General features: G+C 35.7%; 1 protein-coding gene across 1 annotated transcript; it reads right to left on the bottom strand.

Annotated features, from left to right (window-relative positions):
• Positions 1–48: 48 nt before the first annotated feature.
• nrbp2b (nuclear receptor binding protein 2b) lies at positions 49–27,968 on the bottom strand. Its single transcript, XM_081353384.1, has 18 exons — positions 27,450–27,968; positions 10,103–10,225; positions 9,651–9,752; positions 9,031–9,120; positions 8,890–8,930; positions 8,712–8,806; positions 8,480–8,503; positions 7,591–7,668; positions 7,443–7,498; positions 7,235–7,330; positions 5,886–6,018; positions 5,316–5,421; positions 4,666–4,716; positions 4,450–4,585; positions 4,314–4,367; positions 3,448–3,511; positions 2,343–2,398; positions 49–2,169 (listed from the first exon to the last, which is right to left on the bottom strand). The coding sequence occupies exons 1-18, from the start codon at positions 27,567–27,569 to the stop codon at positions 2,086–2,088; spliced, it is 1,509 nt and encodes a 502-aa protein (XP_081209510.1). The 5' UTR covers positions 27,570–27,968; the 3' UTR covers positions 49–2,085.

Here is a 27,968-nt window from a genome sequence, read left to right on the forward strand (position 1 = left end):
CGGTGCTGTGCAGACTCAGCGATGTTATGTATGACATCATCAAAGTATCGCGAGAGTGATTCAAAAGCTTTACGGTTATTACGACATGACGGTGAATGCAGCTTAATTTGATGCAAATAACTTTGTGGAAGTTCAGATTTTATTCATTTTTGAAGAAGAAGAAGAAAAAGAAGAATTGGCAACAAACAGAATATGGCACTGCACACATTCAACGGTTAAAAATGTGTAGATCGATTCATTAAAGAAATAATCACAATGCATCGCTAGGTAGGTTTGTACCCATCTTTACATGCTATCCAACTATTTTAAAGGGAGTATTAAATATTAAGCATCTTTTTACAAGAACATAAAGCGAGGCTACATGGGATTTAGTTATGTCAGGACCATTTAAAAGTATCTAGTGAATACTAAAAGCTAATCAGAAAATCAAGCAATCAGTCGTTCATTTCATAGTCTTTATTCAGTTAAGTAAATGCTCATGACAAAGAACTTCTTATAGTTTTTCACACAGAAATGTACATAATAATGCATTCCACAAAAGTCCTCACCAAAACCATGTAGTCTGGTTAGCTGGTTGACTAACCAGGATCCATCAGGTTCCTTACATGTGTGATTCTGTATAAAATGTGTGGTTCTTTGAAATTAAATTAAATTCATGTTATTAGACACCAGCAAACAGCAATGTTTATATATAAGGCAATGCATTCCTGTATATACTCCTTGCAAAACAGACCAACTGCATATTAAGACATTCTTGTGATAGCTGACAGGGCAATGTGTAGGAGAATAAACAATCATATATTCATTTGATTGGCATTAACCACATCAGTTAAAGCAATACATTTGGATAGATAGCGTTTTGGGAAAACTGACGAGCTAAAGAAGCCTTCCTGTAGCCTTCAGGCGCTTATGGCAGATCGACAGTTTGAAAAGAATATTGTCAAGCAAGTTAGTTCAACTTTTGATGATTATAGCTTAGCTAGCTACCTGAATAACAACAAATCTGGTTTAATGGCATAGATAGCTTAACTTTCAACCCCTCGAGTACTAATGTAAGGTTTGTTAATGCCACAGTAACTCAAGAACGCACGCAAAGTATGTGCAACGGGACCAACACTCTCATGGCAATTCGTAACTTTTATATTTTGATGAATTGGTGGCTAATTCGTATGACTATATATGAGCTTATTTGTACCATCCATTGTAACGGTAGGTTGTAGAGAATCGCGGACAACGACGGAGTACGACCATTTTAATTTATCCAAACAGAAGGAGATAAACTTTTAAACAACCACTAAGATACAAACATCACTGGACAAAGAACTAAGGAGAACTCAAGAGACTTTAAATAACAGGGAGCTAGTTAGAAGAACAGGTGTGGGATGATTAGCTAATGCTAACTAGGAAATCGGGCAGGAACACCAGAAAACAAACCACGTTACATCCATCTGTTTATGCCCCAATAACGGTTAGGTTAGAGTGGAAATTCTGGCTTTCATTATCTAAAAACTTTACGTTTCAGTACTAATCACATCGTATGAAATCGCCAGCGCTTTCTCATGACATCACGTTGACCCGGACTGTTCACTGGCATCCGCGTTGGCGTACTTGCGTAGAGTATGTTTTTGACCTCTGTTTTTTTCCGTAGAATTGTGTTTTAGCTGCAAAATGAAGTAGATTGGCAATTTTGAACGTTTTTCTAAACGGATTGTTTTTTCATATATCATCTATTGAGCTCTCCACAGCAGACACCTCCTACACCACTCGCAATTCTCTTCTTCAAGAGAGGCAGAATTGCCCTTAAGCCCTCCCCCCGCATGGGATTGTGGGAAGGACGGTTCCTACAGTGACACCTGGAAGTGCTGGACGGAGACTCAGGGAGGTAAGCACAATCATCATGGCCCCCTAACCTGTCATAGAAACCAGTTCTGCCATCGACCACAGTCTCAATTTCAACTATCCATACTAACTGACAAACTGGATCATTCGTTTCCATTGTCCTTCTCCAATCTATTGGCGGGCCTCCCTCTCTCAGGTTCCACTGGCATGTAAATGCCCGTCACCATGGCAACAGAGCATTGTCATTCATATCGTTGTTGTGGCACTAGCAGATCCACGATGTCGGTTCAAAGCGTCCTCCAAGAACGCCACTATCTTGTCACCATCCTCCTGTGGAAATCGATGGCAAAATGTGGGATTAGGACAAAGAAGTGAACAAGAGTGCTGCTTCTGTGAGTTCTCATTTCATGTTACATGTAAGAAAGGATACTGATATGCTTTGAGATGATGAACATATTGAGGAAGCTTGCAAATATAATGCAGTGTGAGGTTTTTAGTCTCACCTCACTGATGAAGGAATGATGGATAAGTTCATTGACCAAATCTCTGGAACTGTCACCTGAAACGACCACAAACACATCGTATTTTTAAATCTGTACCAATCTCCAAACACCATAACTATACTTTATCGTCAATTATATTTATATTAATTAATTAATTATATTAATTATATTTATATTAATAATTATATTATAGTCAATATGTTTGATTAATAATAATAAAGATAATTGATTAGTGTTTAAATATTTGTAATACTCATTTAAAACCTACTACACAAAATAACAAGGAAATTGAAGAAATGAAAAGAATTGTATTTTTTCAAACCAATATTATTTATACTATTGTAGTATTTATTAATATTTTAAATTAGCTTTTATTTTATATTTCCATTTAAATTTTTTGTTATGTGCTTTTGGCATTATTAGTTTTTTGTAAAATAATTTTACATTTATCTTGAATTTATTTTGTATTTCTGTCATAGTTTTAGTTTAGTATTTAAATGGTTAAGTTAGTTGCTAAGGTTAGTTGTTAGTTTCTAATTAAGTTTTTCATCTAATATTTACATTGTATTTTTGTTTTCAACTTTATAACAATTGCTGAAAAATTATTGGAAAAAAAAAGCTTTAGTTAACAATAACAACACTGTTTCAAACCCAGTTCTATCAGTCGATTGACACTAAGGCCTACTTAGTGTGAATTAAAAAAATAAGTATCTTGTCTGTATTATACTGTTGTGTTGCTATATATATATATATATATATATATATATATATAGATAGACAGACAGACAGATAGATAGATAGATAGATAGATAGATAGATAGATAGATAGATAGATAGATAGATAGATAGATAGATAGATAGATAGATAGATAGATAGATAGATAGATAGATAGATAGATAGATAGATAGATAGATAGATAGATAGATATAGATATAGATATAGATTGTACATACTGTGTGCACTGAAATATAATGTTGCTACTTCATTGTTGTGGGTCATTAACTTTTACCCTCTATTGCACTTATATGGTGAAGAGATGATAATGTGAGTTGATTTTGCGGAAAAAAATCTAATGTTTATTAAGGTCTTTAAGGTTTCACTCACTTGGCATAATATCACAGCTGAGCTGCCGATGGAGTTTATCATCCAGCTTCAAGAAAAGAGTTAGCTGTGAAAACAGAAATCAGTTCCATTTGCCACAGACACAACAGATGTTGCCATAAGTATTCTTAAACGTGAGTATAATAGTTTGCATTATCATAAATAACTATCAAAACAAAGGCAGATGAATCACCAGAGACACAAGAAAGATACTAAACAGAAAATCGCATTCAAATAGCAGCGTCACTGATCAAGACAAATGTCTGATCAAGACATTTAAACTCCATTCAGGTCCGTTTTGACCAAGAAGAGGTAATTATTATTATTATTATTTTTTTTAATCCATAGTTTTTAGTACGAAAATTAATCTTTGGTTATGTATTAAGACTGTCAAAACACACATCACTGATTTCTTTCTGATTTTTTATTAAAAAATGTGAGATATAACCATTTAACGGTACACCTAGTAACTTTTTTTGTTCAAAATAATTCTGAAATTAAAATAAAATGACAGATTAAATTAATGTCTGTTAGTAGATCAGAAGTTCATAGGCCATACAGTCTAAATTTGAAGGAAAGAGAGTTTGAACAAGAACTGCACTTTTCACCTATTGATGATACATTGCAGCTTAAAAAGGAGAATTTTTTTTTTTTTAAGTAAAAGTGTATGCAGATAAAATGAATATAGTTTGAAAACAGTTCAGAGTAATACTAATGTTTTATAAGCTTATGTTCCACAGGATCCAAACATACCAGGTGTATTGTATTTGCATTACGAGGTTAACTTGAAATTGGTCTTAGGGGAATATTTCTGCTTTAGATAAATATTGTGTCCTAAACACATGTACACTAAACTGTGACAAACTCACATGAGTTTTAGAAGTGTCTTCATTGGACTCCAGGTTACAATGCATCTGTACCACCTAGAACAATGACAACTTAAGATTAACTAAAGAAAAACAGTGAACTGAACTATCATAAGTGTCTTTTGATAAGAACACACACCTTCCTGGTTTCTGCCTCTTGAGGCTCAGGCGTTGGGGTCTTCACCGTCTCCACCTGTTCTTGGGACATGGAGAGGGCGCGAGGTACAGGATGGGGTCGAGCGGACGCAAAGTTCATCAGCGGGTAAATGCCATTCCTGGGCGGTAAAATACATTTATTCATTACGAACCACAAAAGCCACAGGATACTTTTTAACTTTTATCTGGCAACACTTACTTCACATCCTCTAGAAACTTGTCGAGCTCGAGAGGAGAAACATGAGAATACCTGCAGGACAGGAGAGATCAATCAAAATAATTAAATATATATCATTGTATCATATAGTGTCATACTATGTATCGTATCATATATCAAAGTTTCATAGTGCTTTTGCAGTATCGTTCAAAAGTTTGAGGCTGGTAGGATTTTCAAACGTTTTTGAAGTCTCTTATGCTCACCAAGGCTGCATTTTGTTTGATGAAGGAAAATACATTAATACAGTAATATTTTAAAATATTATTACAATTTAAAATAACAGTTTTTCTGTTTCAATATATTTTCAAACATAATGTATTTCTGTGATCAAAGCTGAATTTTCAGCATCATTCCTCCAGTCTTCAGTGTCACATGATCCTTCAGAAATCATTGTAATATGATGATCTGATGTTTTGCAGCTTCCTATTTTTGTGGAAACTTCGATACATTTTTTCTGAATTCTTTGATAAATAGAAAGTTCAAATGCATTTATTTGAAATTGAAATCTTTTGTAACATTATAAATGTCTTTACTGTCAACTTTTGATCAATTTAATATGTCCTTGCTGAATAAAAGTATTCATTTCTTTTAAAAGTCCAAGCTTTTGAGGGGTAGTATAAGGTGAGACTTACTTGAGCTGAACGCGGGGACGATCGTCTTTGTGAATAATCTCTGCCATGACTCCATTTGGGTCGAATGATTTGGTCTTATCCTCCACACAGTTCTCTGGAAGCATGTCTTTGAACCCAGATCAAATGTGAAAGCAATATTTTGAAAGTTTTATTTCAATAATAATAATAATAATCAATTTTGTATTTGACCTGCAATCCAATGAATCTTAAATTTATGAAATTTAGGTAATCCTTCACAACAAAATATTATTATATAGTATTACATGGCACTAAAATAATAGTGGCTCTAATACTGTGATGATGATTGGTCAATTACAATATACAAATATTATGGTTTTTAATGACCACTAAACTGTAGGCAACTGATTTCCTGCGAGCCAATAAAATAATTTAAACTCAAATAAATACACTGTCTATTTGTGAAATTATTAAAATTGTCACTACAAGTGAGAGAGAATAAATAATAGAAAAAGGTGGTATTTTATGGAGTGGTTTAAAACTATATCATTTTTTTCTGTGCAGTTACAATCAATACATTCCCATTTTGGATCTATTTTCCTGCACACTTACACTGGTTATTGATGAGACAGTGTGCTGCGAGCAGCTTCAGTGAGTGCACTTCGAACAGCACGCGGTGAAACAGCAGGTCATGTGCCGTTGGGCGGAGTCTGGGGTTGTGACGCACACACGACTGGGTGAACTCCTGTGAAGCAAGAAAAAGAGCATGACTGCATCCGAAATCGTATACTTCCCTACTATATAGTAGGTGTAAACTGTTTGTGACAAAAGAAGTATATGTCTGAATTCACAGTACTCATAAAAAGTAATCAGATGACCTACTACCTCCGGCGAGATTCTGAATTGTGCATACGACGGACGCTTTACTATCCCATGAGGCCACGGGAGAGGATTTAAAGGCACACTATGTAGTTTCCGTTTTTCTCAAACAGCGACCCCTAGAGTCTCTGTGGAGTACTTGTATTTAACATTACTGTGGTAAATACCACTCACGCAGAGCCGTCTCTGCACTCTTCTGACCGCGCTTTCTTCATCGACTCTGCCATGATTCACGTCTGAAATGTGTGCTAGTGTCTTCCACAGAGGCTGCTTCATATGTTGTTGATGTATGTGACGTCGTGCCGTTAAGCAAGTCATGATTCTCGCGAGATTTGTCGGGGCGCCACCTCTCAAACCTGTATTGCTGGTTTTGCCAGCGGCGTCAGTTGCGTTGCTTCACTTCCATTCATAAATCCTCTCCCGTGGCCTCATGTGATAGTAAAGTGTCCATCGTTTGCAAACTTCAGAATCACACCAGAAGAAATAGGTCATCCGGGGACTTTTTGCCTACTGTTTTTCGAATACTATGTATTCGGACATAGTATGTATGGCGTACGTTTTTCTACTACTATAGGGAAGTGTCTATTCGAGTGTCTATGATATTCTACCCAGCTAACAAAAATATGTTCTAAGAATGTTTTGCTAACGCTCCCATTAAGTTGACAAAACGTTATTTCGGAATGTTCTCGTAAAAAAATTTTTTTGTTATGCGAACATTCCATTTTGTGTTCCAAACATTATGGAAAAGTTACTTTGGAATGTTGTCTCAACATTCTAAACCGAGTAGTAACATTTAAAAATTGCTAAACGAACGTCCAAGTAAAACATCTCAGAAAAAAAACGTACCATGACTGATGTATAAATAATGTTTTTGTGCTAATGTTTTGAGAAAATTATTAAAGACCACATAAGTTTGAATGAATGTTCTATTAACATTACTGGGAGAATGTTTGCTCATAAGATCTCACTAGATCTAACACAAGTGTTTTTACCTGCTTATCATCAAGTCTAATTACTTAGAAAAGCATCTATCATGCACATTAAACACAAACCCCAAAACAACACCATGCCTGCACACATACCTTCATAAGAGCGTCTTCTAGCGATTGGCCCGCATCGGTTATAGCCTCCTTAGACACGACAGAATCCCCATTGGCCTGGATCTCCAACACGGCCATCTGGAGGAATACACTCAAATATTATTGCATGAGGGACTTGGCTCACTTCAGTGCAATACAGTGCTGTAAGTAATATATAACATTGCCAGGTCATGCTTTGTTGGTATCTCACCTCCAAAGCGCAAATCCCAAAGGAAAAGATGTCAATGGCGTAGTCATCTTCACATGCTAAGAATAGAGAAGGAGATATAAAATATATAAACCGAAAAGTCTACACAAACATCCAGTAGAAAGCAAAGTGAAGATGTGGTGACACTCACAGCCGTACTCTGGACTGAAGAAGTGCAGGTTCTTCTTATCATCTCGATTTTGGAGTATTTTACCACGGACTGGGAACACTGGGTAAGAACAGATGATAACAGTGGGTCAAACTCTCATAAAAATATATTTTATGCAAAATGTGGGTTTCTAACTTTATTAACTTTTACCCTTTTAAGTCTACTGTATCATGTTTGATTCGCTTCTAAGTTATCAACATGATCTACAACATGCTTTCTGTCATCTGATTGATACTTTATACATTTTTAGTATAATTTTAAAAAACAGCCCCTTCAGTTTGTGATACATGTGTCTTTTTGCTGTGAAATTTTATTAAGTAAACATAAGAATAACTTATATATCGTTAGTAATATTTCAAGATACTTGCTTACTGGACTGAAGCAGCTTAGGTTTACTTGATTACCCATACCTAATGTTTTGGAAAAATCATGAAAATGTGAGTTTTAAATTATATGATACATCAGGCTTTTGAGGAACATTTATTTGTTCATCTCATAACATTGCATTGCAATATGTTTTTCCCCACACTATAAAATCTACAGAGCTGATCATAAAACTAAGCATTTAAATATCTTATGATGACATATTTTTGGGAGATATAGAGTGAGAATATATCTTCCTCAAGTATGAAAGCCATATTCTCTTATATCATACTAAATAAGCATTAAAAGCCTGATGTATCAAATATGACACTTTTTAACATATATTATGTCTGAAGGTTCAATAAGCTGTTCCATTTCCAGGCTTTTCCAGGGCTGATAAAAAAATATTCTTGAAAACAAAATGAATATACAATGGTATATAAATTTTTTCTCAGTGTAGTAACATGGTAAATTTATACATATTACATGAAATGTTAAAATGACTCACCATTTACAAAGAGTCTGTGCCAAACTACAGAGGGGGAGAAAAAGATTTGAAAGAAGACAATGGAGGATGATTACACAGATTTTAATAGCAATAGTGCTCAGTAAATATGGATTCACTTTTTAATCAAATCAACATTTTTTCAGAAATATTTTTTTCTTGGTAAAACGTTTGACTAAAAAGAGGATATTTTACTTAGAGGAGAAATAAAGAAAGAGTGCAGGGGCAAATATACCTGATCCAATTTTAATGAGGCCGTTGTGCTGAATGAAGATGGTGTCACATGTGAGGTTGCCGTGAATGATGGGAGGGTCACAGGAGTGCAGGTAACTGATGAGTGGAAGAAGTTGCATGCTTGTTAATGTACACAACAACCTTCAACACAAACACACACAACTGAAAAAGTGTGTCACCTGAGGGCAGAGAGAATCTGTGTACACCAGCGTTTCCAGGCCTGAAATATAGAAATGTAAACACAAAAATCACAATAATAATAATTTACATCATATATTTAGACATCAGTTTCGGGCTTAACATTCTTATGAAAGCCTGACCTTTACATTCATGGTCTTGTGGTTTTTCTTGGTCTTTTTAAGGAACTGTTTTAAGCTGCCAGACGACATGTACTCGGTGATGAACACAACCTGTGAGGGATATAAAGAGAAAGCTATTTTGATATAGCGGCCACTTCAAAAATATCAAAATCATTCAAGGCTGAATCCAAAATCGCATACTTCCCTACTATACTATCTGCTGTGGAGTACTTATGCATTCAAAATAAGTATCTACTCAAGAGCGTATGTGATTACAGACGCAGCCTTGGACTTTTCAGCAATGAATATATTGATTATATTGTTCATGTGGATGAAATCCAAATCTGAACATGTTCATCACAAGCAACAGAACGTGTCAAAAGTGGATCTGAGGCAAACATAATGGATTTTATTTGTTTAATATGGTCTTTAAGGTTACATACTAGCTTTACTATCCATACAAGTGAAGTATGTATTTTCTGTGCCACTGCACCAAACTGAAAAAAACATGGATTGTTTCCCAATAAGTTTATCAAAATGCATGAAAAATGTATGATGTAGTTATTTTACACCGTCACAATAACATGAAACTATTATAATGAAAAGAGTAGTGATACCAGCAGTGTGTGTGTGTGTGTTACCCGAGCATGATTGTCCCCAATGTCCAGCCAGTATTTGTGAAATTTGATGATGTTAGGATGATCCACCTGCATCAGGTTCTCAAACATCTCCTTCATTTTGTCCTACAAAAAATAACAAAAAAAAAAAAAACATTTTAGCATGTTAATCATTTTAGCTATTACATATCTATTCTTGAGCAGCAAATCAGCATATTAAAATGATTTCTGAAAGATCATGTGACACTGAAGACTGGAGTAATGATGCTGAAAATTCAGCTTTGATCACAGGAATAAATTACATTTTTAAATATATTAAAATAGAAAAACTGTTATTTTAAGTTGTAATAATATTTCACAATATTACAGATTTTACTGTATTTTTGAAGAGCCTTATGTCAAAAATGTAAAACATTTTACCAACCCCAACGTTTTGAACGATAGTATAAACTGAAATGGTTTGTTTGAGCACTCACCTCCACTGTCTTAAAGACCTTCTTGTCATGGAAGAGAACTTCGTTCCAGACCACCTCCACACCCTCTTCAGTGTCCATGGCCAGAGAAGCGCTCTCCACTCCAGGGACATTCCCCTGACTCACCTGCAGGGGGAGACAAATAAACACTTTTACACATGCACACTTCACACCTTTTGACCAATGTATATTTCAATTTTCCATCTTCTCAAGTAACTGGAATTAAATGTTTAGTGTGGGGAAATTATGAGCTGTTGATTTTGAATCTGATGTAACCGATAAGGATTGTGTGTGTGGGTGTGTGTGTGTGTGTGGGGGGGGTGTTTATTAAAAAATATGTGTTATTTCATATATATATATATATATACACAGTATACACACACATATATATTCTTTTCATCAATTAAACAATTTTTTGTGTATGTCAATTAAGTTAGAACTTAAATTAAATATCAGTTTTATTTGTATTTTTATATTCATACATTCATACTAATTCATACTCTTATACTCTTTTTACATCTCATTTGCTGTCAATTATGTTTACACTTATTATATTAAATATTACATATAAATCAGCATCAACCATTAAAACCCCATATTTGTTGACCACTATTTGTTTGGACATCCATTTCTTTTGTAAAAAAAAAAACCCTTTTCAAATCAAAATTTGAAAGTATAATTTGTCAGACTGAATTGAAAGGCATCTTTTGTGATTTTCAGAGAGAGCGTGTTGAATTGGGATTTGGATTAGAGCCAGAGAGAGAGAGAGAGAGAGCCAGAGAGAGAGAGAGAGAGAGAGAGAGAGAGAGAGAGAGAGAGAGAGAGAGAGAGAGAGAGAGAGAGAGAGAGAGAGAGAGATTAGACATACAGAGAGACATACAGAGGAGGATCATGCTGAGAGAGGGATAATGACTGAAGAGATGAGACGAAGAGAGCAAAGCGTCCGTCTGCACTTGTATGACTAATAAGTGTGTGTTGTCTGCTTTGTGTATCTCACTGCTGTCAGACAGACACAGCTCAGCTTTACACACTTTAGTTGAACATCTCCAGCCTTCCGCTTCTAATGCATGTCAATGCACTCTTCTCATGTGTCAGCCACGTCACATAAAATAACTCTGGTTGCTAGCTTTACATTGTCGGTAATGTATCGCGCTTTGACATCAATAAATTATATTTTAAAATATATTAAATAGAAAATAGTTCGTTAAAATTCACAGTATTACTGTTTTTACTGTATTTTGATTAAATAAATGCAGACTTGGTGAGCAGAAGAGACTGACCCAAAACTTTTAAATGGTAGTGTAGATGCAAAAGAATGCAAAACTTGTGCAATACTTCCCTCAAGCATGATATTAGTGGTTAAGTTAAATTCAAGATCAAGACTAGACAGAACCACATTGCATGCATGTTGCAATCCGAGTTGTTTGATTGAGGTCTCCTCTATTAGATGTGTTACGGTACACCTCTTTCTGACTGGCACTCGGAGGCAAGCTGTTTCTAGAGATATGACTGGATCAAAAGTGTTTATTGTAAGCAAATGGCAGAATCGTTGGGTATCTTAACACATCATATGCATAAATTCAGGCTAATTTTATTTATTCAAGATATTAGGTGTATTATATGTAGAGGATGACTCATATCTGTATTCTAGTACACTGGTGATCATTCAAACCATGCTGAAATGATCCCTTCTCAGTATCATCATACACTTGTTGTGGTTAATAATGTGATTATAGTTGTGGAGGAACTGTGCAGCCTTCACTAGAGCCTTTGAGTCATAATCTGGGAATCAAGCCAAGCACTCAAAACACTGCGATATATCAGCCTCACCAAATATATAAGGATGCAGACGTGCTTTTCCTGTAGCTTTCTGATGGTGGTGACCACGAGGTTGTGGCTTTAACCGTTTGGAACCAGTACCGAAGTCCTAGGGGAATATTTTCTTGATATATTATGTTATGGAGAATGCCAGATTCTATGTAAACTTGAGTCTATCTCTATCAAGATGGAGAAAAATATAAGAAAAAAAGGCATTTCTCTTTATATGTGCTTCAATCAATCTGCAACCAGCCAACCTTTTGATCAAAAATAAAATGTAAACAAATAAAAAGATCAGGCTTATGAGATATCTACTATTTTTGTGTATCTTAGAAAAAATTGGTTCTGATAATTAATAAATATGACTAATAGATAATAAATATGAATAATAACAATTAATCAATATATAAGATATATTTATATATATATGAAAAAGATATTTAAAAAACTCAAGACATTTTTAGGGGTTACATTAATTTGATTTGTAAAATGTGGAAAAAAAAATTCTATATCAATATATATATTTTTAAACTACATAAAGTATGTATTATATGCAAAACTATTTTAGCAAAATTTATGAGATCTACTTTTTTTGTATCTCAGAAAAAAATTGGTTCTGATAATTAATAAATATGAATAATAGATAATATGAAGAATAACAATAAATCAAAATATAAGTTTTATATATATATATATATATATATATATATATATATATATATTTTTTTTTTTATTTTTTTTTTTTTTTTACTGGTTACATTATTTAAATTGATTTGTAAAATGTGAAAAAAATTTAATTCTATATCAATATATTTTTTTAAACTACATAAAGTATATGTTTTATATGCAAAACTATTTTAGTAAAATTATATAATATAATAAAATCAAAATGATTAGGACATATTTAGTTTAAATTCAGGTTTTAAAGTTAAAAGTGTCATTTCTTTTGAATCTTAAAGGCTTTCTGGGTACCAGTGGGCTGATCCTAAAACGCAAAGAAAGAAGTGCAGTAATAACCGCCAGTCTGAGCCCCGATTTAAATGGATTACCCACAATCCTTTGGTCTTGTATGGCATGTTGCCTGCAACAGGGTTTCACCTGTGGTCAAGAGGTTACTGGGGCTGAGGTGGGGTTTAATACATGTTGGAATGCAATAGAGGATTTATGGAAACTTCGATGAAACTAGTCCACATGGTAAACTCTTTATAATTCTCTTAAAGGCTAACAAACAATAAACAAAGTATATTTTGTACAGGCAGAATAAATAGACAGAAAAATACTTTTTTCACAAGCAGCCATTTCTAAAATAGACATCGTGCACAAAAAAGCATAAAGATAATTGTTGGCATGCAAGAGTAAAGTTCCCTACTGTGCTGCTTCAATACAACAGTATAATTTTAGCTATAATTACACCTGTCTTCTTTAACACATTAACCCACACAAATCTATTCTCAGAGATATAAAAGCATTAAGTCTCTATATTCTCACTGTTTTTGCTATATACATTTTTATGGTAGTTGATACTGATTGATAAGGAACTTAATAAAGCAAAAATAGGCCAACGTCAAAGATGTGCATTCATTTGTATAAAAGCACAATAATGTATTAAACTGATGTTATTTAATGCACTATATTTTTTTTCTCATTTCTAATGTACAATTATACAGCAATCAGTTCCAATCCTGGAATATGATTGGCTGATCGGCGTTGCAAGAGTGCTGATACTGGGACTTTTCACTGTTTCCACAGATTGTTCACTCAATTTGTCCGTGTTTGCTCATTCCAGACAGATTGTTAGTCTATGTATTAGTAGTATGTATTTTCAATTACTCTTTCTGTAGTTACATCATTATGCCTGTAGGTGGCGACAAGCAACTGTTTTTCAGAGTGAGTCGTTTAATTCATTCATTCAACTGATTCGTTCAAAACCACTGATTCATTCAGGAATGAATCAAGTGCCTGTCATTATGAGTTAGTCATTGAATCATTCACTCGTCTTTTAATTGCACATTCCGATTTGGCTTCTTTTGGAACTATTTTCACTGGCGATGCAAAAATCGACTAACTTTATAGTATAAAATGCAAGTTATTCATTATGAACTTCTTTATTTAACTGTTGTATAAAAGTAATATCACAATCAAACATTGCTGCTTTTGGTTAGATTGTTAGAATCGCTTGTTTGATAAATCCTTACATAATTATGACAGGCACAGCTTTCTAGTATACTTGATTCTGATTGGTCAAGTGCAAAACTGAGTTCAAATAGTACTGTATTTGACCTGATAAACCGTAATCCTGTACAAGTTTAATATCTCTCTTATAACTGTGTGTGTCTTCTAACACAATAGAACTTAAACTAGAGCTGGGCGATTTTTCCCCCTAAAAAAATTTTTGTATAAAAAAACTCAATTTACGATTCGATTCTGTTCGATTCTGTTACGATACATCTCGCACATACACACTCACGCTGTCTCTCTCTCTCTCACACACACACACACACACACACACACAGTCACACACACACCCTCACTCTCACTCGCGCGCCGTCGTCGTCGTCGTGGAGGACCGTTAAAAAATTAAACATGCTAGTCTTTTTGTCGTGAAGCATCGAGGGCTACGGAAACCCCAAAGGAAGATTTGGCGAATGCAAAATGTATGTATTGTACGCTATACTGAAGAGGGGGAGAAAAAAAATATGAATCGATTTGACCTACCAACTCGATTTTTAAATCAAATCGATTTTTTTCCCAACCCTAACTTAAACTAAAATATTTCATGTACATTTAAATACTTATTTGGTAAATAGCCACGTAAAAAGGATAATGTATAGTCATTGGTGTTTCTTTCAGGAGTTTTATTCTGCTTTGCATCAGGGCCAGAATCATTCTGTCTGGGTTTATTTTCGCTGACTGTGAATTACCCCTTACATAATTTCAAATTGCATACTGCGATCTATCATCACGTTAAGAATGTTTCTTTATCAACTTTTTCCATCGCTGTTGCAAACCTGCACTATACCTTTCAGTTTTTGCTATAAAATCACAGATGGATGAGGTTAAAAATAGCTCAGTGTAATCTCACATGCAGCCGCTGTTCTGCGGGCCACTTTCCGCCAGTGTCACGTCTGGTGTACGTGTGTATGTGAAAAGGTGAAAGAGCTTTTTTGGATAAGGGACGGTGTCCTCATGCTGACCTCTAAATCCAGACACTGCTGTCAAATCTGTCCCTCTTTCAACAAGAAAACAGCCCTGGGCTCATCCCTGGACTCAAGAGGTTAGTCAGGGTTAAATCTGGATCATGTGTGGCTGGATTCTTAACCTAATCAGAAACCAGTTTGCCATTAGGCAACGGGAAAAAAATAAATCATAAGTGCACCGTTTCCTTTTTATGATATATGGCATAATTGAAAAAGGTTACAGAGAGTAAAATTACAGAATGTGCTGGCCCTTATATAACTCACTGCCACAATGCAAGGACGTCTTGTTCTGGATGGTTGCTAGGGCTTTGCTAGATTATTGCTGAATTACCAGGCAATACCAGGCTTTGCAGACCAACCAGTAAATAAAAAGAGGTTGAAACAATGGAAGAATTGTTCTGAAATAAGAAAAAACAGCTCTATTGTTCCAGGAGCCAACAGTTGCAGAAATGCTTGGCATGCATTTGCTTTATCGATCGGACAGATGTTAAAAGTACACATGAACTGTGATTGTACTTCAAACATGCACATGTACTGTACATCACAAATCTTCTAATATTGAGTCTCTGGTGAACTGAACAAGAGTGAAGTGTGAGCTGTAATTAATATCAAACATTAGACATTAAATAAATTACATAAATGCATGTAAAACAGGGCATTAAAAGTACAACTCACACAAACTATTTTTAAAATAGTCAATATCACAGTCTAGCAAAAGTGTAAAACAAACTACACTCGCTGAATAGATTTCATTGGAGAAGTTATGTAAGACTCAAAGGTCGATGTGTCTGTGTGCATAGCAGGACACTAACCCAACTCACATTTGGTCAAATATTTACTAATCTCCTTTAACCACTCATTAGGGAAATACTGAAAGTACTGCAGAATTAATGTATTAAAATACTACAAGGAAACACAAAAAATGCATTTAGATTGTCACTGTTAAAGACTCCTCCTCTCCTTTCGTACCACTGAGCCGGGTTTTAGGGTCAGACAGAGCAAATTATAAGCATTGAGTGGATTTAACACGTTAGCTATTGGATTATTGCAAAGCTTTTATTTTAATCTGTCAAATTTCATGTTCAGTTGGTGTATATCTTATTGGTGTTTATCTGGACTGTATATAACCCCTGTGAACAAGAGATTAGGGTTGAACTTTCTGAACTAGACCATCAATCTGTATTGAGAAAACACAAGGACACAACAAATCAAACATTGATTAATCAAACTGGGGTCATCATAAATGATTAAATTAACAAAAACCTAAAGAGAATATACCAGGTATATATTGAAATTGAATAGAAAAATCAATAGAGAAAATGAAAATAGCATTTAATTTGTTAAAAAATAACTTTCCAATGTTATCATTTTGTTATGAATTGCTAGATTGAATATTGTATTATCAATGTATATACATTGCTATTAATTATTTTTGATTATCAAATTGTAGACTCCTTTATCAATTTATCAATAATCATGATTGATTAATTAATTTGATTTATCAATTTATTCATTGTTTTACTGATTTCTTAAATATCTGTAGAACTATCTAATAAAAAAAAAAAGGTCAATGACTGTGAAACCCTTCAAAGTAAAGTCTTGCCCCATTTCCTGGGAATTTTCTGTAAAATTCAGAGAACACATTCAACACATTCTAAGAAAAAGAGATCATTAAAGGGTTAGTTCACCCAAAAATGAAAATTCTGTCAGTAATTACTCACCCTCATGTTGTTCCAACTGCGTAAGACCTTCGTTCATCTTCGGAACACAAATTAAGATATTTTTGATGAAATCTGAGCGCTGTCTCACTCCTCCATAGGCTTCTATGTGACCGAAACTTGCTGGCCCAGAAAAGTTATTAAAAAGATCGTTAATATAGTCCAAGTAACTCCAGTGGCTCAATCTTAAGTATATCAAGCGACGAGAATACTTTTTGTGCGCAAAAACAAACAAAAATAACGACTTTATTCCACTATTCATTTCCTTCTCTCTGGACCTCTAGTTGGTTCGCGTAGTGTTTTTGCGCAGCGCGTCTGTGTTGCACGTCACCACGTAGGCTCACTATTGGCCGACGCCGGTCATGTGTGTGATGTGTGATGACGTGCAACACAGACGCGCAGCGCAAAAACACTACGCGAACCAACTAGAGGTCCAGAGAGAAGGAAATGAATAGTGGAATAAAGTCGTTATTTTTGTTTGTTTTTGCGCACAAAAAGTATTCTCGTCGCTTGATAAACTTAAGATTGAGCCACTGGAGTTACTTGGACTATATTAACGATCTTTTTAATAACTTTTCTGGGCCAGCAAGTTTCGGTCACATAGCAGCCTATGGAGGAGTGAGACATGGCTCAGATTTCATCAAAAATATCTTAATTTGTGTTCCGAAGATGAACGAAGGTCTTACGCGGTTGGAACAACATGAGGGTGAGTAATTACTGACAGAATTTTCATTTTTGGGTGAACTAACCCTTTAAAAATGAAAGCTGAATTTAAAAGGTAAATAAATGAATCCTTGCCAACTGAGAGCAATATTGGAGCCAAAAAACAAGAATCAATCATTATAATGGCGTGAATCCCTTCCAACAGTCATTAATGGCATCTGCGGTTCTGAAAGAAGCATTAATGTGTTCTTGCAAAACAGACCTTTAATATAAAAAAAGCTCTATAAAGAGACACTAATTAGTAATTACTACCCAGTGCATTACTGTACCTAACCAAAGCTGTGAAAAAGAGAAAACACGTAAATAGCAGTAGGAAATTATAAAGGTCATGAAAAGTACTACTGAAACAAACAATAAACAATATGTGTTCATATGCTTTAGTATTAGAATAGGAGATAAATAAAGACACTGTAATTGTCTTTCTGCCATGCCATTTCCTGCACTTTCCTGGAAGAACTCAGGCAATGAAAAACAATCCAAGTGTGAATTTCCTGCTGCGTCCACAAAAATCCAAACATCATGTCCTCAACATCCATTTGTGAAGGAAAACACTGACAATCTACTTTCATAATGCAGAACTCTGTTCCTGTAAATATGTATTCTTAGTATTGATGTATGTTTGTCCTGTATGCATTATTCACGTTTTCGGAAGAGTGAAAAAAACGTAGACTTTCAAATCATTTCTCAGTGGTAGAAATAGTTACTGAAGGTTACATGTCAAAGCATACAATAATAAAATTACTTCCTGATGATTTCAAATGCAAACTGTGATGTTTTTATGCATTTTAGAAGTCATAAATCTCCAACTTCCTGAGTTGAATTTAGGATTGGTAAAGCTGATGAGAGACATTTGAATGGCTATCTTCAATACCATTAGTGGGGGATGTGAAATAGTGAGCTGTTCCTTTAATTAACACAAATGGAGAGCGCTGCTTGTTCAGCTGACAGCTCCAGAGGGATCGAAGCTCATGGTGTGTGTTGGCGACAGTATCTACTCTTGTGCACCTGTCTGACTGATCTTAACCCCACAACATTCATGTGTAACTCCATTCCCATTTTAAAGCAAGACAATAGCGCTATTCACACAGGATAAGTATTTCCTGGTGACCTCTAGTCATTTGTAAAAATTCCCTGGCAAATGACCTATCATATTTCGGCAAACACCGAGGTCCTGTGATAATATTAATCCCGTGGGAATCGGCATCTCTGTGATTTGGCGGGGTCGTTTATAATTTATTCAAGGTTTTTGTTTCCTGTGCGCTTTTTTATCCATCTTTCGCGAAGAATGGAGCGTTGGAGTGTTTTGATAGTATTTTGTGTGCTGGGTCATATCGCTATATACACCATAAAACTATACAATTTGCAGAAAGAAAAGCTGAAAACCATCAGAAGAGCAAAAACTAAAAGAATGATTAGATGGAGATGAATGACATGAATAGCAGTATGCGGTAAGGAACATTCTTCTGTTTATGATATATCATTCAGCTAGACCTATAATAACGACAAGACCTATAATAATGCCATCATATCCGGGAGATAAGTCATGCAGTAAATTCGAGTAAAATCACAGGCTTCGCTTATCCCGTGCGAATGCACCACACGAAATTTAGACGTGGGCTGGTAATTTCTAAATCACACGAGGTCCCCAGATAATATTAATCCAGTGTGAATAGGGCTAATGAAACTTTCACTATGGATTAAACATTTAATATACTGTGCATTGATGAAAACCAGTCTGGCTTGAAAAGCGGATACTCCACGGAGAACGCCCTACTGACTGTTGTTGATCTTTCATGGTTTTATTCATGGAGAGGAAGGGTGTCTGAGTCACATCAGCTGGGGTGCCTCAAGGTTCAGTGCTCGCTCCTCTTCTTTTCTCCATTTACACAACCTCACTTTGCACAATCATAAAGGCACATGGCTTCTCCTATCACTGCTATGAAGATGATCTGGCTGCCTTTCAGATGGATGAAGGAGCGTCATCTGCAGCCTTGCAAAGATAAAGCTCCTTGTAATCCCTGCAAACCCATCAGTTGACCACAACGTCATTGTGCAACTGGGATCCACGACACTAACACCAACCACAGCAAGGAACCTGAGGATGGTGTTTGGCGACTAGCTGAGCTTTTCCACTCACATCTCAACAGCGGCCCAGTTATGCAGGTTTGCACTCTACAACATCAGGAAAACCAGACCCTTCCTGTCAGATAACACAGCTAGTTGACCAAGTGCTTGAAATTTCAAGACTGGACTACTGCAATGCTCTACTAGCGGGCCTTCCAGCCAGCATGACTTAAGGCCCGTTCACACCAAGCACGATAACTATAAAGATAACGATAAAGATAACTATCTATGCGTCCACACCAACGACCGATAACGGTCTTTTTATTCTAAGCACGCGCGCGCCCGCGCTGCGGTTTCAAAGTAGCGAAAATGGATGATCTGCTAGAATGGATTCTGATTGGCTGTCAGTGTTTTTTATCGTTTGACAGCTGGAAAAAAATCGTTCTGAAAGTGATCCCAACGATATCGTTCCTCATATCTTTATCGTTATAGTTGTGGTGTGAATTCTGTTATTATTTAATATGGAGAACGATTTTTAGAATTATATCTTTATCGTTATCTTTATAGTTATCGTCCTTGATGTGAACGGGCCTTAAGCCTTAGCAGGTGATCCATAACATGGCAGCACGTCTAGTCTTCAATCAGTCAAAGAGAACCCACCTACTGATCTCACTCCACTGGCTCCCAGTTGTGGCCAGAATCAAGTTTAAAGTTTTAAAGGGATACTCCACTTTTTTTGGAAATAGGCTCATTTTACAACTCCCCCAGAGTTAAACAGTTGAGTTTTACCGTTTTCGAATCCATTCAGCCGAACTCCGGGTCTGGCGGTACCACTTTTAGCATAGCTTAGCATAGATCATTGAATCGGACAAGACCATTAGGATCTCTCACAAAAAAAATGACCAAAGAGTTTCGATATTTTTCCTATTTAAAAAAATAAATTTTAGTTAATGAAAATAGTCCCCGGCTCGGTAGACTATAGGGTCGACTATTTTCAGGCGCTGCGTCATATCATTATGCCTGCTGCACCCATGGTACGGCAGCAAAGTTTCTTGATTATTATGCAGGAATGAAAGTATAGTTCCTAGCCATATCAGCCTAGAAAATCGCAACTTTTCATTTTCCGTCGGTCTTAGTACACGATGTAACTACAGAAGAGTCAAGTTTTGAATAGGAAAAATATCGAAACTCTTTGGTCATTTTTTTGAGAGAGATGCTAATGGTCTTGTCCGATTCAATGATCTATGCTAAGCTATGCTAAAAGTGGTACCGCCAGACCCGGAGCTCGGCTGAATGGATTCGAAAACGGTAAAACTCAACTGTTTAACTCTGGGGGAGTTGTAAATTGAGCCTATTTCCCAAAAAAGTGGAGTATCCCTTTAACGGTGGCTTTCAGGACTCCTCCGTCCTACCTCAACCCACTACTACAAATGTACGCTCCCTCCCTCTCGCCAGCTCAGGTCACTGAATGAGCGACGCCTTGTTGATCCCTCACAATGAGGCAAAAAGTCACTCTCCAAAACTTTCACCCTATCTGGAATGAGCTGCCAACCTCCACCCGAACTACTGAGGACATCACATCCTTCAAGAAGCAGCGGAAGACACACCTCTTCCACAAGCACTTAACAGCCCACACTCTTAAACCAATGCATGCACACACAAATTATAAAAAAAAATAATCTTCTCTGCATTTCTTGTCCTCTCTAGCTGGTTTCCTAATCTAGTTGTCTAATAAACCTGCCATTGTGCACTACAACGATTCTTGGCTCTTTGATGAGTGCTTTGTTCCTGTTCTGTAAGTCACTTTGGATAAAAGTGTCTGCAAAATGCTTAAATGTAATGTTTTAATTACAACTTTTTTACAGTGTGGGGTCCATATATCTGGATTTTTATTTATCTAAAAAATAAAGCTTTTAAAAAAGGTTTAAACATTTAAAACTTAAAAATACGTTTTCAAATGATAATACCCAGCACGATAGAAACTACCAGTGACGTAAGTGTACATTGATGGCCCGAATGCATGCCATTCAAAACAGTGGCGAACGGACATATTTATTAAAAAAGATGTACGAACAAGGAAAATGGTGATATAGCATTTACCAGTCCCTTTGTCTGCAGAGTTGTGTTCTTTTCTCAGCCTTGATGATTTATTGCACTGCTAGATGTAGATTTCGTCTCTTAGCCCTCCTTTTTGCTCTTTCAATCGCATAACTTATACGTCTATATTCCATATCCACTATCAAGAAACACAACAAAAACACAGCTCCAATCATGGCATCCTCCATCCTCCAGTTGTTGATGTTGTTGAATGCTACGCTTGAATGACGTCGCTGTCAGCCGGCTTACGTCTCTTCAGAGTTCCTACCGGCAGTGTGAATGAAACAGGGAAAATGGCCCTCAGGGAAAATATAGGCTAGTTATTTTAAGACCTGTTTACTGAAAGGTTCTTTGGGAAACCAAAAATGGTTCTTCTATGGCATTGCTGCAAAAAAACATTTTTGAAAGTGTACACTGAGTACTCTAAACTCATCTATATCATATCATATCATATCATATATGGTATATGTTGCATCTGTAATGCCATGAAAGATGTATCAATACTAACAGAGTCAGACACCCTAATGCTAAGTCTCCAGTCATGGCTGATTACTGCTCCAAGTAACGTAATGGGAAAGCATCACTCAAGCAGAAGGATAGTGTGGTATCAGAACATCTAAGTGCTTCTGCATTAGTGTGCTAGTGAGTTTCTAACGTAGCTGAGCTGACACAATCCTCTTGCTTCAAACTAGTCAAACTGGGTCTAGACTGTCTAACTCTGCAGGAATTTGATACTTCGATAATTGTGGATGAAAGCAGATGTTCTTTAGATCACTGATATAAGAACTTACAAATATCTTCAGGGTGGAAAATGTGCATTTCTGTGTGTGCAGACACCCTTATTCATGGTCGGTTGAACATTTAATAATTAAACAAGTTGTATGTCATCATGCATGCCTTTCTCTTGACGCTACAGAACAAAAATCAGTTCATCTAGTGTGCTGAACTCTTTCCAAGAGAACCCGGAGGCTTTTTCTGGATCTATTTTAGAAAGAGGAAATGTCTGCGTTTCTGTGTTTCGAAGGCAAAAATCCAGGCTTTAAAATAAGTACTGTAATAAGAGTTGATGTATCTGTGAAGAGAAACCCAGACTAGCATTTCCACCAAAATGCATACTTTTTCGAAGTAGTCATTCACCTACAGTACAATGCTAAATGGAAGCATGGTTTAATAAAACTGGCTGTTCACAGCACTACTTTACTCACCCACTTGCCAATGAATTGAAAAGCAACATTAAGGGAGGGTCAAAAATGAATGCACTCGACTCAGCAATTTAAATGATGAGAAAGCGTGTAAGCTTGTGATAACCTTCAGTAAGTCCTTATCTTGTTATCTGCACTAAACTTTTAATGTCTGAAGAGACAAATTAGACTGAATTATTTGACACTCTAATGAGACATTCACTATGCTTGTTTGTGTTTGTTATTCTCTTAACACTTTACAATAAGGTTTTACTAGTTAACATGAAGCAATAATGAACTGCACTTCTACAGCATCAAAAGTTGTACTTGTTAACATTAGTTGATGCTCTGTGGAGTAACATGAACAAACAATGAACAGATGTATTTTTATTAGCTATAACGTCAACAAAGATGAAAAAATACATGTTAGTATAGTTAATACATTAACTAATGTTAATAAATGAAACCTTATTTTAAAGTGTTACCATTATTCTGTTTGTTTTAACCTACATTGTTCATGCAATACATAAATTAAATAAATATGAATTAAGATATATTTGTATTCATATTTATCTCATATATTTCATATTTCATATACAGTGTATATATATATATATATATATATATATATATATATATATATATATATATATATATATATATATATATATAGGCCTACATTGTGATCTGCCTACCTACACAACATTCACGGCTGTCATAACAAGCGGCTTACTCTGGCATCAAGTTGCCTACACAAAAATTGCCTACTGCATTTTTGAGCAGCATCGTGAGCTACCTACCTAGACGTGGTGGAAATGCACCTTTAAATTGGTTTAACCAACATAGTGGATTTTAGGGTACTAAATTATATTTAAGCAGTAGTTATACTCCATTTATTCACTTTTTGAGCATAGACCTGAAAATGAAATTTCAAACTTAAGCGGTCATAAATCTTGAATGCTTTGGAGAAAAGACTTAAGTTTGGTCTCTTTTTAAATACGACACCTGGCAGTAATTGTTGAAGTTTAAAAAGATTTTTTTTTTAAAGTGAACTTGAAAAAAGTTTTACATTTATTGTTATGAAAAAATGCACAAAATTACAAACAAAACAAAATTTGTATATGAAATATATATTTTTACAAACACATTTTACTCTAAAGCTGTGAGAAAATCAAAGCCATAGATCTAAACAAGATGTGTCCCAAATTTGAGGTTGATATCGCAACAAAATTTGTATATGAAATATATACAGTGCTATGCATAAGTTTAGACACCAATGCTAAAGTTGACTAAAAAGAGGAATAAAAAATAATCTTTTGGAAATTGAACTTAATGCCTTAATTTAAAAAATTTGGAAAAATCCAACCTTTAAGGACACCAATTTTCTTTGTGAATGAATAATGTATCGTAAATAAATAAATGTTCTTCCTTAAAATACAGGGTGCATAAGTTTGGACACCCCTATGTTAAATTCCCATAGAGGCAGGCAGATTTTTATTTTTAAGTATTTTTTTTATTTTATTTTTTAGGATACTATGCATCCTGATAAAGTTCCCTTGGCCTTTGGAATTAAAATAGCCCCATCATCATCATATAGCCTTCACCATACCTAGAGATTGGCATGGGGTACTTTGAGTAAGATCATCTATCAATGCAAATCAAACCAGCTATTAGGCTAACTGAAATAAAACCATGCCAATCTCTAGGTATGGTGAAGGCTATGTGATGACGTGGGGCTATTTTAATTCCAAAGGCCAAGGGAACTTTATCGGGATGAATAGTATCCTGGATCCATGAAGTAACTGGCCTTTAGAAATAAAAATCTGCCTGCCTCTATGGGCATTTAACATAGGGGTGTCCAAACTTATGCACCCTGTATTTTAAGGAAGAACATTTATTTATTTACGATACATTATTCATTCATAAAGAAAATTGGTGTCCTTAAAGGTTGGATTTTTCCTATTTTTTTAAATTAAGGCATTAAGTTCAGTTTCCAAAAGATGATTTTTTATTCCTCTTTTTAGTTAGCTTTAGTATGGGTGTCTAAACTTATGCATAGCACTGTATTTTCACAAACACATTTTACTCTAAAACTGTGAGAAAATCAAAGCCATAGATCTAAACAAGATGTATCCCAAATTTGAGGTTGATATCACAACAAATGAGTTTTCAGTAAGATTTGTTTTGTGCACAGTACTAACCATTTCCAATAGATAAAATTCATCTCCTATTCATTTCCAATTTAAAGCTACAATATGTATTTTTTTCGCCGCTAGGGGACGCTAACCTAGGGCTGGGCGATATGGAGCAAAAAATATATCTCGATATATTTTGCTATATCTCGATATACGATATATATCTCGATATCTTTACAGGAAAAATAACCCCCCAAAAACTACTGCAAAAACAAATATGCCAAATACCACAGTCTTTTTTTATTGAAGTGCAAATAGGTAGGCTGTTCATGTAGGAACAAAGTGCTTCTGCAGCATAAAAAAAAAAAAAATCCCTGTATACAAAAATAATAATTTAACTGTAAAATAAAGGAAGAAATAATACATATTGTACTATTTTTAATAAACCTGTATAGAAATATCATTACTAATTTTGGCAAATAAATAAAAAAAAATGCCATATATCCCCCAAAAACTGCACAACTGTAGAGTAAAACATTAATTAAAAAAAAAAGTGATAAAAATGCATCTAAAAATTGACATGATTGTTACAAAATAACACTGTCTGGGGCCTCTGGGGAACTCAGAACAACTGCTAGCATAAAGTTTAAGGTAAAAATAACTGCCATTAAATTATAGTATCTGACTACTATGCAATTAGATAAACTGTTCATTCATTACATCACTTTACCTCTGTCTTTATCCACCTTTATCTTCTTCTCTTCTTTTCGGCACTGTATATAGCAGAATAGGTAACTTAGGCTAATGCTAATTTATAATGTGTCATGTAAATTCGGCCATCCGTCACAATCAGGAAACTTTCAACGTGTCTAGAGCTGGCGCGAGCTGCCAGGCCCGTTTCTAGGGGAGCATGTTAAGTGTGAGTGTTAAGCGCCCTCAAACAAAAGCAATGCGGCGAGAGGCGACGCTACACAAAAAAATACCAACAACAACTGATCGCGCGCTCACTGTTTCTGACGCACTTCAAGCACTCGCTGGGCGGGAAAAGATTGATGTGCCTGACCGGACTCGGGGGACTTGAATGAGACAACACGCGAGGGCGGGGGCGAGCACAGCACAGAGAAGGCAAACAAGCAAATTGGCGAAATCAGAATTAAATATAAACAATATATCGATATATACGATATGTCAAAATCCATATCGAGTTTAAAAAATATCTCGATATATCGTAAATATCGAGATATCGCCCACCCCTACGCTAACCTCTTACAATAACAAAGGCGTAGATTGATGAAGCAGAGATAAGTGGAATCATGGAACTTGCTGTCATGCTGATGGATCTAATAATGTTTATGGATGAGTGAAAACATTCATGTTTGCTAATGAGAGACAGATATCAGCGCAACACGCGAGTCCCGCGGAAATAAAGGAATAAGGACATTTAATTCTACCGAACTACCCGCAAGTGCTGAATTACTAGTTTATTTGACTAATTAAACTTGTGAGGTAACGCAGCGGTGTGTCACTTGGTCTAACGTTACACTATCATACTAAACAGCATTTGAGTGTGTTGAAAGTTATAATGTTATTCTATGTGTTAGCTTGTTGGCTATATGAGACTAGCAGTAAGCCACGCCTATTGACCCTCATTTTAGTTCTCCCTTTGTCCCAAAGTCTGCTTGCCATGATCCACAATGTTTGAACGAAACAGCGTACCGCTAAACATTACGCAGTTGTCCACATCTGTCGCCATGGTTACTACGGCAGTACAAGCAAACGCGGATATTAAGTCATTGACAGGCGACCAGGGACGGGCACTATTTAAAATTGTAAATTTCTCTGAATTTACAAATTCTTGGAAATATTTAGGATAATGTAAGTACACAATTGAAAGAAATATAACACTGTGCAAGTGTTTTTTAGATATTTTGATACAAAATTTTTACATGTTGTACCTTTAACCTTTTTGAACCATGTTCATGATTGTTTCTTCTTCAAATAACAAGTGCCAAAACCTTTACCAAGTTTTATACCATTCCGATGAAGTAAAAAAAAAAAAAAAAAAAAAAACACGTTAAATTTTTCGTAAAATTGACGAACCGAACAGCACTAGAGGGTTTAAAACCAAAAGAAGAAGAAGAAAAAGAGGAAGAAGAACAATGATAATAAGAAGAACTATCTAGACCGTGTTTTGGGGATCATTGTGTGCTGCCAACCCAGACAGCATGGCATGTGATGTTCAGCCCATAGCGCCCTGTCTACTTCAAGAATCAGCATCAGTGAGCTGCCTACCTTAGCAACAATTCTGGGCATCACGTTAAAAACAAGCACATTTATGATTTACGAGTTGATTATTTAGGCAGTTGTGAAGGTTTTGAGACACGGCTGGCGAGTGGCACGCGTGTCTGCAGCAGTACCTGCTCTTTTCTCTTCTGCCAGCGGCCACACGGACTCTCCTCCACGATCTCACTCTCATCCTCGCTCTCGTCCTCCTTCTCCTCAGATCCAGAGTTTCTCTCCGGGACCGACATGGTCATTGTATGTCACAGAATGAATGACAGGCACACAAACGCAGCGCAGCGTCGCGAAGGAAACAGCGTTGAAGTGACGCGCTGCTTTGTGGACGTCCGCGCGAGATGACTCGACGCTTGTTAATACGCCTCCGTCTATTGACATTATTTTCTGTCAGGAACAACTGATGTCTGTGTCGATGATTTCCTGCGTGCCGCGTTCATTTTAATATTCAATGAAATGCAAAAGAAATTACAAGCTGGTTTCCATAATCAAAATAAGAGTTGACAATAAGATGTCCTTTTGCAGACAGTTTACCGCTTTAAAACACGACACACGCGCACACACTCACACCGAGCGCAACTGTTGGCTCAGATTACCGTAATGACTGGAGACAACACGACCATATATATCCACATCAGAAT

Source organism: Scardinius erythrophthalmus, assembly GCF_964197995.2.
Source record: "Scardinius erythrophthalmus genome assembly, chromosome: 22".
Lineage (NCBI taxonomy): Eukaryota > Metazoa > Chordata > Actinopteri > Cypriniformes > Leuciscidae > Scardinius > Scardinius erythrophthalmus.